This window comes from Salminus brasiliensis, chromosome 17 (assembly GCF_030463535.1).
Source record: "Salminus brasiliensis chromosome 17, fSalBra1.hap2, whole genome shotgun sequence".
NCBI lineage: Eukaryota > Metazoa > Chordata > Actinopteri > Characiformes > Bryconidae > Salminus > Salminus brasiliensis.
Genome location: NC_132894.1, coordinates 11,450,107 through 11,466,300, shown reverse-complemented (window position 1 = coordinate 11,466,300; position 16,194 = coordinate 11,450,107). Strand labels below are relative to the sequence as shown.

At 41.6% G+C, this 16,194-nt stretch overlaps 1 protein-coding gene across 3 annotated transcripts; it reads right to left on the bottom strand.

The window, feature by feature from the left end:
* Positions 1-9,328, bottom strand: nr2f6b (nuclear receptor subfamily 2, group F, member 6b). Of its 3 annotated transcripts, none has more exons than XM_072660344.1 (5): positions 8,867-9,327; positions 7,648-8,265; positions 4,735-4,829; positions 2,360-2,935; positions 1-1,013 (listed from the first exon to the last, which is right to left on the bottom strand). In XM_072660344.1, exons 2-5 carry the CDS (start codon positions 7,914-7,916, stop codon positions 739-741), a joined length of 1,215 nt encoding a protein of 404 aa, XP_072516445.1. In that variant the 5' UTR covers positions 7,917-8,265; positions 8,867-9,327; the 3' UTR covers positions 1-738. The 3 variants fall into 3 exon arrangements, with proteins under 3 accessions (XP_072516445.1, XP_072516446.1, XP_072516447.1); XM_072660345.1 differs by having other exon boundaries at positions 7,648-8,260; XM_072660346.1 differs by having other exon boundaries at positions 2,360-2,932; positions 7,648-9,328.
* Between the last annotated feature and the right edge of the window lie 6,866 nt (positions 9,329-16,194).

The following is a 16,194-nucleotide window of genomic DNA, read 5'->3' as shown; positions in this document are numbered from 1 at the left end:
TTGAATGAATATTCTGTCTTTATTATTAGTATGCAAAAATATTGGATATTTTTAATGATTGACAGTATGAAATGTTTGGTTGGTTTTTTTTGGACCCAATTATTTAGTAGTACACAGAACTATTCCAACAATGCGATCGTCACAACACATTAATCATCACTGAATTTTCAAGTAAGTGGTCAGGCTTCCCAAATTTCTTTGACATAGCATTGCAGTCCATGACAAAACTTTCATGAGTCTTGATCTAAACTACGCTCATTATAATTCATATAGTAATTATTCTTAGGGTACTAAGAAATCTCCCGTAATATCTCACGTTTAAAGCTGGACCAACATCAAACCGCAGCGCAGAGATCGGTCATTTCTTCAGGGCTGCAGTCCCATCAGTTCATCATTGTTTCCTTGGTTACAAGTCGTGCAATACTTGTTGTTCCTCGTCTGCCATTGTGCTTGTGCACGTACAACAGAGTCATGTTTGTAAGTTTTGCTGTTAAAGTAAAAAACCTGAGGTATCCCAAACTTGAGTGGCTCGATTAATGCGCCTAAGGACGTGACAGCATACTCACCTGTTATCCTTCACCATGTACACTAAATGAGAAGCAAAGAGGTGTTGCAGAATATTAACACAACATGAACATTCACGCAGCGACTAAGAAATCACGTACTGAGAACCTATAAAGCCCACACAGAACATGGAAGTCAAGAGTTTGAGTGGGTGACCGCGGCTAGTCAACTCAATTACTGTCCGGGCACGTAGGGCCAGCTAATTGAGCTGCCAGAGAGCTGCATGTCTCGGATCAGCGTCTCGATGGGTGTCTTTCCAACAAGCCGCATGAAGAAGAGCTGAGAGATGAGGTTGGCTGGCACGGCTCTGAGCGAGGGCAGACGCAGCAGCAGGCGTCCGAAACGCTGCGGCTGGGTGGGATACTGCATGCGCTCGTATTCGGTCAAGGCCACCTGGGCTTTCTCCTGTAGACTCTCCACGTGGGCTGGGTCTGTCAGTCCACACGCGTCTATTAAAAGATACACACACACAGTAGGTCAGTGCCAAACTCTTGGAGACAACTGGCCCACAGTGGTTCAATTACACAATAGTATAAAATACTAAATGCAATTTAAAGGTAGAAATTCAACTGTATCAATTTGGGTTAGTGGCTAAAATAAATTTTATTATTAAATATTTTATAATATTCTGTATATATAATTCCCAATCACATAAGAATTCTAAGTATTTCTTAAAATAACTAAAAATATGAAAAAGAAACTCAAATAAATCAAATTAAAATGTTAAGAAATGTTAAGATTTGCTGCAAATTCTTTTTTAATAAAACTTTTTTTTTTTAAATTAACCCCTGAGAGATAAACTACAGTAAGACAGACTGTTTCTTAACCAAGTGAATCCTCAGGATCTGTACATGACCCACAGCTCAATTCCTCACTTTCTGCATAACTTAGTACACAGCAGTCACAGAATTCCTGAATATGTCTTGACATAAATAATTGATCAGTTTAAAGTGTTCATTACATCCTAACCTCACCACAAAAAGTGTACAACTTCCTATTCAGCACAAGGTCAACTTACTAACCACCAGGCTTTTAGACAGTAAGTGCCAATCGAAAAACAGCCACGTACAATGACGAGTGGAAAACTTCATATGCGATCAGTAGACATTCAGCTGAACTGGACCAGCCCACACACTTTTCAAAACACTGCAGAGCAAACAAGTGTCCATTTCGTGGGCGATGAATGTGCAGGGTCTTGCTCGTGATGATTTTTTAAGATCATTCAATTTTCAAGGATTCTTTTTTGATCAGAAGTGTTTTAGTTTGATAAAAAATCAAAATGACCCCAAACCTTACTGATCAGTCAAGACACGTTTGACATGGCTTTCATTTTGCACAAGGCTAATGTAGCTAACAAGTACAGGAAACCTGTACAGGACCATTTAGAACTGTGTAAACTATCAGCCTAATTTATCACACACTTCCCTTAAACCATGTAGAGTTGTTAAGTAATCTCAAGTAGACTAGCTTATACAGTATGTACAATATTTGTAAGTAAATATAAGTATAAGTACAATATAAGTAAAGTATAAGTAAATAGACAAAAAGAAGTTACTTATGCAAGTTTTGTACGTTTGAGGCAAATGTGTGATGCAGTATGCTAAACTGGTATCTATAAGGATCCATTATTTCTAAACTACATTAACCTCTTATTTCTAGTGCAAAAATAAAGTAGCAACCTCAGACCCCAAACTTGCATTGGCTGATGAACTAAATTTGGTGTAAGGCGAAACTTATGCAAATGTGTTTTTTGGTCTGATTATGACTTTAATGTTTATCTTTAAAAAATTGTTACCTGGAGAGAAGAGAGCGATGGCTTTCAGGCAGCTGTACTCGGCAGAGTCCACCTGCAGTCGCGTCAGTTTGTCCACCTGGTCCTGGAAGACGCGCACCTGGTCCATGAAGGAGACCACACGTTCAGCAGACATGGGCGAGGCATGGAAGCCGGCGGCGGCCAGCAGCGGGGCCATGTGGAGCGGTAGGGCCGACTGTGCCGCGTTCAGGATGAACAGTTCGCTCCAGCTGAGCCGCAGCAGGGCCACCTGCTCTGAGACGGGAAGGTCGGGGAAGAAGGGAATGTTCCGGGCCCACTCAATGGTGCTGAAGAGTAGCCGGGCTGCCAGCTCGCAGATGTTGTCGATGCCCATGACAGCGCTGTTGCCTCCACCGAGCTGCTGGCCACACTGGGCTCCGTAGCGGCTGTTGGGGTACGGCTCTGCCCTCAGGAGTTGGGTTATGAGCTCTGGTGCAGGTTGCCCATTGAAGTAGTCACCCCCCATGCCCTGTCCGCCGACTCCTCCCCCGCCACCACCAACCATGGAAGTGGGGCTGATGCCCGAGTGGGATGGGGGGATACGTCCACGCTGGACTGCTACAGGGAGGAATTGCAGAAGAATAAAGACACAAAGACATTTGTGTTAAACAAGGACCAAATATCTTATTTTGCCTAAATGTAGCTATGATAACTTTGCCTCTTTGGTTTTCACAGGCGTAACAGGTAAGGAAAGCTTAAGTGCTCAAATTAGTATTGTGCAATCTCTATGTCTTAATCATCACAGACTTGCGTCAAACCATGTTGAGATAATAAAGAACCTCTAATAGACTTGCTTATGTTCTAACATAAATAGCGCACTGTTCTCCAAAATATGAACAAAAATAGATGCCAAATAAGGTGACTGCTAGAGCTGTTTGTACATTTGTCCATTTTCTCAAGAAGACCAAACATGTCTTTACTGATCACCAACCTCAGGGGGGCCTACTGAACCATTGATTTAATCTGACACCAGGTAGTAAGTACACTGGATCCTCCTGACGTCAGCTTGCAAGAACAGAGGAACTTTGTCTCCATTAGCTGTTTATGCTAAAGTGTTAGTGTCCTAGATAACCTGGTCATGGGTGCTGTACGAAAGCAGCAAAGCAATGTTGACCTTTTTGTACTCTTTGGCCTAGCATTAATCCTGTATTCATGTGGATTTATAGCTTGCTGGCAGTTCATAGAGGGACAGCACAGCTTAGAGAGGAGAACCGACTCTGGCACCAAGCCTGACAGGGTCACATAGGGACAGAGGGACAGGCTCTGGACTATTGGTTGAGTGCCAAAGTAGTCTAATAACAAGATGTTGACTGTTAATTAAACAAACAGTCCGACTTTTACCCATCAAAATGACTTAAGCATCAACTGCTGATATCAAAAAGCCAACAAATGTATGAAAATATTTATAAACACAGTTACAATTACTACAAATACTACAATTAAACAGTGTTCACTCTTAAAGTGACTGACTATTTTATTTAAGTTCACATAATAATTCACATAATCACAGGTACACGCACATCCTGAATATGTCTAACCACATATTAATTGGGAAATTGATTCTCACAATTCCAGAGTTTTGCAGAATTTTATGGCAAAAAGAAAAAATGTCTAGGGATCATACACTACACGACTTCAACCTGTTGCTGAACTGAACCGAACTCGCCCCAGAGTTCCTAGAAGATGCAGATTTGCGCCACAATTCGCACTGGCCCAAAACAAAGAAACATGAAAAACGCCTTTGGGTGAGGACGTGGGTAGAAAGACAGAATCAGAATGGTCTGTACAGACTGTAGAGGGAGTTGGAGGCAAGTAACAGTACATATTGGACACAGCACATATCGCACCCTACGTACGAGGCAGATGTTGGCTTCTTACACGAATTTGCTCTTTTTTGGATAGACACAGAGGTCTATGTATGGTTGGCCAATATCATGATCGTTATCACAATATCGTCACTGTCACACAAAAGTCTTCATATCTCCAAAAATGCAACTTTATAGAAGACGAAAAACCAGGAGAAAAAAACAGAAGAACTTTCAATGAAAGACATTTCATTCATTTAGAGCATTTCTATTGTGAAATTCTGGCACATTATAAAGAACTACCAGATTTACGTTATGTCAATAAGCGAAAAATGTCAAAAATAAACTTTTTTTTTTGCAGTGAAACCACAGGCTCTTTTTGTCTATTTATCAGATGTCAAATAATGTGTATCGTAAAAATGTCTCAAAGTATTGTGATATAATATTTATGCCACATTCTACCCACCCCTGTCTAAAACCCCAAAAAACATTTAGGAACCTTTCAATATTAAAAGCGTAGGTTAAAGGTCCAGTGAAGGCTGAGACACTTACCTTCTTTTCTCATGCCGACACGGAAGCATTTCTTCAGACGGCAGTACTGGCACTGGTTGCGATGATGCTGATCGATCTGGCATTCTCTGTTTGATCTGCGACACAGAAAAAAAACCAAAACTTAACGTCTAACACGACTTCCACTGGGGGCTGATTTGTTAGGTCTGCAGTCAGCGTATCATCTATGATCATTTTCTATTTCCATTCATTGTACTTGCCAGTCTGACAGTTCTCATTATTCTTCAGGTTAATGCCACCACATTCAGCCGTTTACTGCTGTTAACAGTTTTGCAATCGAGAATGGCTCCTCTATATATAATCTGCCCTTTGCCATTTATCTAGACATAATGGCAAATTAAATCAAGCCACTACAGATCAGATGCGTTAAGGATACACAATACCGGCAGTGGCATTTTCACAAAAAGCATGTTTTCATGTATCGACTGATACTGCTTGACAAGGTTAGCATGCCTCTTTTGTCAAATGAATTATCACCGCACACACTGGCAGAGCCTCAGTAGAGATACAAAGCAGTAAAAGCAGCTGAATGTAAGACAGCGTATTCAGTAACAGCAACAAAGAGCATCCTCCAGCATCCACTCCAGTAATGAGCAGTGCAGGCCAGGGTTACTCTGCCTGCTATGAAGGCATTCCAGCAAAAGGCAATTGAAGAGTCAGGGCTGAGCGTGGCCGGGTTGCTACGCACCCCCATGAATCGACCCCTGAGATGACCGGCCTTGGTGGTGTGCCGTATTCAAGGAGTTATCAAATACCCGGCCTTGGTAAATCATCAGCCCAAGCAACCTTGACACCACTGAAAGGCTGTGATTCCATTTGGACATTTCTGCAGCTGCCATGCATCTTTATCCCAGTGCCTTCATAATTGTAAATCAGTACAGGACACTACGTCCCTGTGGATGGCTGGCGAATGTGACGAATATTAAGAGCACATGATAAGTAGTTTGAAGCCAATTGTGAAGGCTTTCTGGTGTATCTGCTTGTTATTGAGGATAATATGACATTTTCAGTGCACTTTGAACAAGCTATAATCCCAGGAGTACCTTTCTTACCCAATAATGAACCAAAATACAATGATTTCCTGCCAGTGTTAATGAGTAATGACAGTGTAAACAAAGGGATTATGGCTGCAGAAGATGTGTCAGGTCACTGGCAATTAGTTCACACATATAAAGCTCTACATTTATGCACTGCAGTGAATGTGAAGGCCTTTGTAAATTTCATGGGGGGGGGGGGGGGTATCTGCAGCCATTTGCATTTTTTTTTTCATGAAGAAGATTAACATGTATAGCTTTTTAAACACAATTTGATGAGATTTTCAAGTCCTGGAGATGTTCTGTGGTGTGGCATAGACCACTTGAACATAATGCTTCTAAAGCAGTATATGCACACTGGAAAATACTAATGCACTGTACGTTTATATTGTAACATTTCAGTATTTCTGTATTCCAACAGTTTAAGTAATATTTACTTACTGTAACAGTCATGATTATTTCTCGCCATAGCTGTACACTGTTCAAACAGCTATTGCTTTGTGTCAAGCTGGGTCAATGCAGACATCCAGAGTTCACTGAGAGGTCACTGGAATTTGTATTACTTCACTGTTGTTAAAATGTTAAGATTTATTGATACTTCCTAAATTGAGCCTGAAGTGGTACATTTAATCTCCTTTACGGAGGTTTGTGTAATAATACACTGTACGGTCGAGGGAACACAGTGGAAAAGGTAATTGTTGACCCCAGTGCTGGTGCATACCGTCCTAGGGACAGATTAGGCCTTAAGGTCACCATGTCAGGCATCTGGTTACCAGTCCCGAAAGGACTGGTAGCCTTAAGGAGTGACATAATTAACATGTGAAAATTTAGGCCTACCACTATCCCTTGTTCATTAGAAGGCAGTGACTTGCATTCTTTAACTTTTACGAGTTACTAAGGGGTGTAAATCTCAGATCTCAAAACAATTGTTTTTAATTAGGATTCTTAATGAAATTTTTCACTGGTTTCTTAAAACTCAATTCTGGAAAGGCATATTAACATCTGATCTGATATTTGGTGCTTCCTGTCACATTTATGTATTCAGTATATTAAAAAACATTGCAAATGGTGCCAAACTATTCTGATCAAAATATCAGATCAGATCTAAATATGTCTTGCTAAATTTGAGTTTTAACGAATCACTGAATCAATTTATAAAGAATCATAATTAAAACCAATTGTTGTGAGATTGTGCCCTCTAGGTAAGTTGTAAAAGGTAAAGATAGCAGGTAACTGCCTTCAGAAATTTTTATTATGTGGCCGTAAAGATTCAAATCTATTAAATATACCCCAGTACTATCTTAATATTGTTGTCCTGTGCTCTGTACATCTCTCTGTAAAGCTGTCCTTTTAAACTCCATGTACTTCATAGAGTACCAATGGTTCTACCACCCAGCCTGAAAAACAATATCAATGTTCTTTCATTGTACAAACCATCAGGAAAGCTTTTTAAAAGGCACATAAACACACATCATAGGTATTAAAAATTATACCTTGTTTTAAAAACACATACTTGTATACTCTGTATGTGTAGTGTAATAAAAAAGTAGGGCTGGGCAGGGCTTTAGCGTGGACGGCAGCAGCAGCGCAATCTTCTTTATATCACCTACAATCAATTCTAATATTCTTAAATTGATGCGGTTGAACCTTCAGACTGATGTGCCATAATGCAGTGGTGCATTTTTATAACTGTTTTAAAGTGCTTGTTTTGAAGTGCTTGTTTCTGTGGGTATTTTGGTGAATAAAGGCATCCATTCACAGTATGCATCACAATACAATTTGTTTACTGTATCGTGCAGTTCTTCTACAAGAACAGGGTTGTTGGTGCCAACTGCTCTTGTAGAACAGCATCTTCTCTTACCTGCAGGTGTAGCTGAGGTTGCGCCGGATACTCCTCTTGAAGAAGCTCTTGCAGCCCTCGCAGGTGAAGACGCCGTAGTGCTTGCCACTGGACTTGTCCCCGCAGACCACGCAGTCCACCACGCAGGCCTTGTCGTCCTCTCCCCCCTCCACATCACTGTTCCCTGCCTGCGGGGAGCTCTCGTCCTCCTCCCCCCGCAGGTAGCCCTTGTCCCCCAGGCCATTGGTGCTCCCATTCGGGTTGCCCCATCCCCCACCCACCATGGCCATTGCTGTGTTGCACCACCAGGGTTTACAGAAAAGCCTCCCCCAGACAGTGCTGAGTGTTCTGACTCGCCGGAGACTGTGTATGCGTGTGAGAGTTCAGGCAGCAGGTATCAACCTCAAGCTTTTCAAATGTGTAACCGGTGGTGGAAGATGCTGTGAAGTCCCCAAACACACCTAAGATCCCTTTCAAAAATAGGGCTTAAATACCTTCACAGCTGTTTGACTCCTCTTTAACTCGCAGTGTTCTTTAACCTGTGCCAACTTCAAAACAGGTCCTCCTGGGCTCCTGGAAGGCCTCTGATTCACAAGGCAGCTCAGAGCGCAGTCAAGAGCGTGAGGCGCACAGCCTGCCCTTTTACAGGAAACAATAAATTACACATAAACCAGCAACTCACCACAGTACAGACACCCCCCCACACACACACACACAACACAGAACAGAACTCGGAAATTGGGGCAAAAGTGAAGAGCCTCTCAAAACAAAGCGAAGCACCACATCTCAGCTCACAAAGCCGAGAAACGCTGTGGCACTTTCCTCAGGCATGCAAAGGACACTTGCCCTACCTACAGGTCACCAACAAGTCAAACCAGTTCTTGCTTTGTGCAGAGTGTGTGGAGTGTGTGGAGTGCTCCTTGTTGTGCCACACAGCCCTGCTCAGACCTAACAGCCAGCTTATGCTCCTTTAAGAATTTCTGTACATTGTCTCACAGCACTGTAATGGACGCTGTACCTCAAAGTTCACATAAATAAAGTAGTCCCAGAGTTGTGAGGAGGTAAAGTAGACCCTGTCTTCATAAGCAGCCTGAGAAAGCCTGGTAATGATAAACAGAGTTCTCTTTCTGCCCTGGTGCCTCCCGTGCTCTCTTTGAAGGATCAAAGTTCAAGGAAGTCCTCTCTCTCACACACACACACACTCACACACACACTCACACACATACATACAGATACATACACCCTCCCTCCTGTTGTGCCTTAGCTCTGCTCGCGTGTTCCAGGGCAAAACCTCATCGCTCGGCGGAGTAAAGCGAGGCTGCTTTCTTGACCACGCAGCAGGGTCAACACCTCGGGTCCGTCTTCTGGAACCTCCCTCTTTCTTTCTCTCCCTCTGTCCCTCCCTCCTTCCCCCTCTTGTTTTGTCAGAGCTCGCCCATCCAGCAGTAACGGCTCCGGGGCTTCAGCTTCCTCGCATTCCCGGAAGCTGGACCGAAGAGGCGCTTGAGTCGATGTGCTCCGGCCGCTGGCGAGAAGCTAACCGACCCGGCTAACGCTAATCCTCCGCCTGGTCAGGAGAGGGGAGAAGCCAAGCTAGCTACCTCCGTGGTGGCGAGTGGTCAACAAATCCTGATCTGTTTCTCTCGCTCCCCCCTCTCTCTCTCTCTCTCTCTCTCTCTTCCCCCACCTCCCTCTCTCTCTTTCCGAGCGTGTGTGTGTGTGCGTGTGTGTGTGCTCAGGGATTTGACACTGCTATTCAAGCCCTGCGGTTGCCATGGCGCCGCCTGCCTTATATGGCCATTGGAGTCAAAGAGCAGCGAGTGGGCTGCCGAGGGCTCAAAACACACACACATACACACACACACACACACACATATACACACACACACACACACACACACACTCAGAGCCAGAGAGAAGAATGTGCTGCTGCTGCCGTCCACGCTAAAGCCCTGACCCCGGCCCTGCTTCCCCCCCACACACACGCGGGCGCGCGCGCGCGCGCTCACACACGCACGGACAGAGGCTGTTAACCCCAACGCTGCCATGGCATAACAGAGAGGACACCCTATGGGCTACTTCATAGCCAACAGGCTAACATACTACAATGTTATGGTTCCAGTGTGAATCCAGCCAAAACGTCTTTTTTTGTGTGTTTCTGCTCATCCAGGCAAAGTCTGGCAGCACTAAAGAGTGACCTTTTCATTTTGGTGATTAATATTGTGCGTGAAGATGATGGGTAATTAGTTAAATTTGCACAATTTTTTGTTTTAGTCAATTTTTTTTGTCAGCAGTGACCTTTGTAAACCTGCATCATTTTGTCAGTTAAATCCATCGCGCCCATATAAGGAAATCTGTACCCGAGCCGTTTTCTCTATGGAAAAAAGAAAATTCTCTACAGCTCCACAGTTACGCCAGGCCTGATGTTGGGGCCTGGTGCTGCACGTACCTCATTATTTTGTCAGATATAAAGATAAATTGTTCGTTTCAAAATCCAAACTGCTGACAGTCTGTGTGCACCTTTAATTAAGAATCCATTAATTAGCCCTGTTTTTTATGAGCTGCATTTTAGGGATGCACTGTGTGTTGTGGACTGATAAACTTAGCAGACAGATTCCCTGGTTTGCTTTAAATGCAAATGTATTATCCCTTGCATGTGTGGCTCACTACCATACTGATCCCACATTTCTCACCCTGTGTATATTCCTGTTTTTTTTGTTTGTTTGTTTGTTTGTTTATTTGTTTTGGGGTTTTTTTTGTTAATTTTCTGATGCGGTGGGGCCTGGTGGCGAACATGGATAAAACTTGCTCTTGCTTTAAGTGCTTTTATGTATTTTAGTGCATTTGCCAGTCTTATTATTTCAGATTATTGCATAGTAGCGTTAGTTTGCATTTGTAATTATTTGCATTGCACCTCATTGATGACTTCTTTACACAGAACACAGCTTATTGGTGTATACAACAGGACACACCAGTAGCAGAGATTTTCCAAAAATCCGCTGAATGCATTTTCTTATAGAGAAAACTCAAATCTAGACTTCTTTATTTGGGCTTTAATTGAACTCAGAGGTCTATACCACAGAGGAATAGTTCAATTTCTTCTATTCTATTAAGCATTCCCCTCTAAGAAAGAGGTATTCATGCTGTACGAGTTTAGCATTCACGCTATACAATAAATACGAGAGTTAAAAAGGTGTTCAATATCTCGACTTCATGGTGGGGGAGCGATGATTCTGGCGGTTTTGGAGTGGAGGGAGGTCATCAGAGGGCCTTCAGTAGTGTTAATCTGAATTACAGCAGCTCTTTGAGTTAAGCATGTGTGGAGGAGGGGAGAGAACAGGCCTGACTGCACTCCTTACTGAGCCTCTAATGAATTACATACTAATCCTAAAACTTCATTTAACCACCCAGAGCAAAGCTATTCAATCTCTGTCCTTTTTTAACCTAGCATGCATTCAGCGAGGGTGCTTACTGCAGTGGTAACAAGGCCCTTTTCAACCATATTTCATTTCTTTCTTTTTACATTGTGAGCTTTGATGTTAATAAAAATGACACTGTAAACAACTACGGAAAAGGGCAGAAGCTGATTTAAAGTATTGATTAGACTTAAATAAAACCAGTTAAATCTATAAAGCTATTTTTAGTATAAACATACATGTTTTTACAATTAGATGTTAGATATGTTGAGCATGAATGTACACTTTAAGTAAACTTCATGGCACTGAAATGAGTTATTTGACCTATAGCGATGTTCTCTCAGAACCATGTTTTCCATCAATCAGGAGAACCTAGAACCAAGCAAAAAATTATTTTTTTGAGTTGTCATAGTTCTATTTGGCATCATTACCTTTTCTAAAGAACCCTTTTAAGGTGCTGTAACTCTTGATCAGGCAGTTGAAATAGTAGATGGTGCTTTGCTTTGGAACTGGTATGCCTTCAATCCTGTTCGTTTGCTTTGTTGTGTGACTCTGTGTGTGTGTATGTGTGTGTGTGTGTATTCTTGAGATTGGACTGCTGGCCTTTGAACTGCTCAACAGGAATGCAGCTGCTCTCTGCTGGAGTCTGGTAAGTTTGGATTTGTGCATTCTTGCATTCTTACACAGTGAGCAGTCCTTTACTGGCAAAAGGACTCGTCTCACACTCCACTGGTACTGATCGAGTCGGCCCCTAAACACACTAAACAAAGACAAGAAAGTTTATGTTCAGTAGTCTGGAGCAACAGTTTGATGTTTATGTAAATCCGTTTAACCCATTAAACAACACCTTAATTCCATGCTTGCATAAATATGTAAATTATATATTAGTTCCAAGAAGAAATAAAATAATTAGTACACTGTTATAAGTATAAGATCCTTAAGTTTCTCAAGGATCTTGTACTTGTAGTACTTATGTAGTACTTCTGTAATTACACAAATAAGGTGAATCTGGGCTTATTGATTATATTAATTTTAAAATAGGACTGAAAAGTATATAATCTATAATTCTATAATCAAGTGGTTTCTCTGAAATATTTGCAAACGTCTGTAAACCATGTGATATAAGAGAGTGTGAAACTGAAGAGTGGGCCCACATAGAGGCCCAGGGGTGTCGTTTTCTAAAGTCATGATCAAAGATGTCAACATAACACTTTTTCTTTTACAATGGAAGGCAAGGGAGGACAGGCGTGCGGTATTGGTCTGACAAGTGAGGGGACCACCATAGGTAGCTAGTAGTCTATAAACACAAAATTAGGTGAAGAGTTACCGTATTCCAATACTATACATATGAAAATGAAGGGGGGGCATGTCCCCTCGTCCCCACCCTAAGATTTCACTACTGGATACTACTACTGGATATGGAAAAGTCTATCAAACCTGATCCAATATTTCGTCTTTAAAAATACTGTGCTTTAAAATGAGCTGTTTTTTATTTAAAACATTACATGTAAGACTGGCATCTAAAGGTAGGTTGTCATGCTCAAATTGCTCACACATTCTGTTTACCCTGTTTACTCCTGGTCACTTTATGTGACCAGTCTCTGGACTGGCAGTCAAATGTGTCTCTGGTTAGTCAGACTGAAATACGTGTTGCTGTGTGGGGCAGAATATGCAAATTCTGCACATATGCAAAAATGATTTCTGGTATTTCGGTTGTACTGGGAGGAGTTTTAGTTGTGGAATCTGTCCTGGAGAGACGGATACGTTTACACTGCTGTAACGTGGCTCAAATGCATCTCAGACCTCCTTCTGAAGTGGTTTGAGGGATCGGATTTGTATCTGGTTGAAATGCATCTTGGGTGCGTTTACACTTTTGCATTTTTATGTGGCTTATCCAGCTATAATCCTGATACTCAAGATGCATGAAGTGACCAGGTGTATTCGGGGTCTCTGTTACCTCACAGGAATAGCTACACAACTAACGTCACATCACACAGTGTGGGTGTGTGCTCCTACACAAAGGGTTCTTTAGCAAAGACAATGTTTCCATGACAACTCAAAGACTCCTTTGGATGCTTAAACGGTTCTTTGCCTAGTTGGTAATGGTTCTTACCAAATGGTGGGAAACCGTTTGTAGATGTTCCATATAGGACCTTTAAAATGCTTCCATAAAGCAACACTACTGAAACCCTTTTTAGTACTAAACAGTGTATTTCAGAGTTGATCTGTTACAGGATTGGATCAGATGCTTTTTCTCTCGGATATATAATCCGATACCATCTGATGCCCACCTGTACTGATATACCACCTGTTCTCACATTGATTTGATTCACTTATATTTCGAGAATTGATTCAGTGCATTTTGAATAGTGAAATTCACCACAATTTGATCATTTTAGTGCGACTGAAAGAGATCTTTAAAAAAACACACACACACATGTGAGCAGAAATAAGACAGAAGGAGCTAGTTACACATTGGTTTCTCCTGATATCTGGCACTCTAAAACTTCCACAATCCTGTGGTCTGTGTTTAAGGCTGCCTAGAATAACTACTTTCCTCTGCTACAAATTTCAAACAACAACAAAGTCAACGGTTTACCCCACCAGAGCAGCAAGGCAGAGGAAGCGGGTCCAGTAAAAGTTAATGGAGCACAACAGCCATAACGTCGCTGCTGCTTCAGGTGTGGAAGAATGCAGCCAGTGTGTTTAAACTTTAACCATTTCATGGGCTCACGAGACATGAAGCCTGTGCAACGTGAGGCTCCGGCTGTTGCCCTCTCAGCTCTGGAGGCCCTCTGACCTCAGGAGAATGGATGAGGAGCAGAAAATAAACAGAGCTCTGCAACAGGCTGAAACCAAACATCTGCTGGGGTGACGGCAGAGCAAAGGCGATCAATATCACCTTTAACTCTAAATCAAACACACACTCGCCTGGTGGGAAAGTCACACTCCAGCGATTGTTATTTAAATGAGCTGATCGGAGACTGATATGAATTCAGGATCAGCTTTAAAAAAAAGTCTGATACTGAGCAGGTTAAGCATTTCTTATTTTAATTTGAAGGCATTTATAGTATTTATTTATTAAAATATAATATTTGAAACAATTCATTATATAATAAATTATGAAATACATTGATTACATATCACATATGCCTTATTTATGCCTAATTGTGCAGAATGTATTTTTTACAGAAAAGCAAACATGGGAGTAAATTCTCTCAAATTCTCCTAAGACATTTTAATTCTTGATTCTCATAACAACATAACTTACATTTTAATTACATAGTAGATTAAAAATGATGTTATTAATTGACAGTATTTACTGAAATTACTGAATTGCTGCAAATTACAGTACAGATCAGGAGTGCTGCTTTTTTAATTAGACAGGGGGCAGCTACCTTTACAGGGAGTTCCTTTACATACATCCAATTTAATTAGGCACAGTAGCAAACAAATAGTTTTTATTAGTTAATTATTTACAAATTGTTCAATTGTTAAAATGAAGGAAAAATAAAATAAATGCAAAAAAAAAAAACAGAACAGTGGTAATTTAAGTACTGTACTGCATTATTCACCATCTCTGAAGCTTCATGGAACTTCTGGTGGCCCCAGTCATATTAACTAATGTATGAATAACTTTGTTTACATTGGTAATTTTTCCATGTAATGACCGAATAATGATCCTTAAGATGTAATGAACCTAGCAAAGTGTAAGAGGTTTATACGCGCTTCTTTTGTGCTGCACTTTCAGTTGTCTTGAATCATTTAAGTTGTGACTTACTTAAGCTAAATCTGGCAGGCCTTTCTTTTCCCATAAACCATTAGAGTCAAGTCCTTATCGCCACACAATTTGTGGACGCAGTTGTGGTCACGGTTGAGACAGTTCACAGGTCACCTGAGGTTCTACAGTCGGGCTCTAATGGACTCAATGAAGATATCTCTTTAGATAAATGGATTGGAGGGCTGTTTCCAACAGTAACACAACTCCTCCCCCTCCTCCCACCCTTTACTTTTAAAGTCCGCTAATCCACCTCTCTGTAGTTAAAGGCAGTGAAGGCCTTGTATTCAGGCTTGAGCTAATTGGGGACACAAATGGGCCTTGAAGTTCTCATGCTGTTTCAGACTGTTGCATTGATATGGTGTTGTTGGGGTTATGAGATGGATGTCGGGTGTGCCTGTGTGTGTCTGTGTGTGTCTATGTGAATGTGTTTGTAAGAATGACAAGGCTTGTTTGGTTGCTTGATTGGGGTCAAACCTCTTTTTTCTCTTTTTCTTTCAATAACAGCACTTTTCTGCTAAATTGAGAATGCAAAAGGTGCAAAGGTGAATGTAGAGGATGAGTGTGAGATTAATAAAAATGGAGGGAGGGAGAGGAGAGAAAAGGCAGTGAAAAGGAGGAAACAGGCTGTATTGACATCTGTGAGAAAAAAAAAAGAGTGAAGGGCTGAAGCATGATCTCTTTATACTACTCGTGGGGGCACCATATTTAAATGAGAATCGGATGTTTGGAGTAAATGAGTTGACCTTAACCCTGTGGGTCAGTGCCCTCTGTGTATGTGTGAGGGAGAGAGAGAGTGTGTGTTTGAAAGAGAGAGAGAGAAAGAGAGTAAGTATGCTTTAGAACCAGGGGGTCCATATTAATCCATTGCCCACCCTGTGATTGACAGCCTCTGTCATTGTTTCCCTGCACTGAGGATTTTTCCCAGGCATCTGAGCATCACCAAAGTCCTCACATTCAACAGATGCTGGAGCTTTATGGCACCTCGTTTTCCCATCACTCTTCCTGATTCCGCTTCCTTGCTAACAGAACCCCCTCAACTAAAACCTTTGGTAAGGTGTGTAACGATATAGATATTTAATGACACAGTGTATTTGGCTGTCTGTCTGTGTTTTTGTTATAATCTTTAATCTGAATTAAAAAGTAGAATTTCGGAGTGACTAGGCTTTACAATCTTCCATAATCCACTTGTGATTACTAGTAAACACTGTAAGTCACCACATTAGCTAAATGTGGATGAAAGTGCACCGTGGTTATTACTACCGTGGTTACATTACTAATGGCTACTGAGGTACTGTCTGAAACTGTTGCCTCGATGCCTTGCTGCCTGTGCTGTCTCATAATTCAGGGCCTTAGAAGGTGTAGTGATGAAGG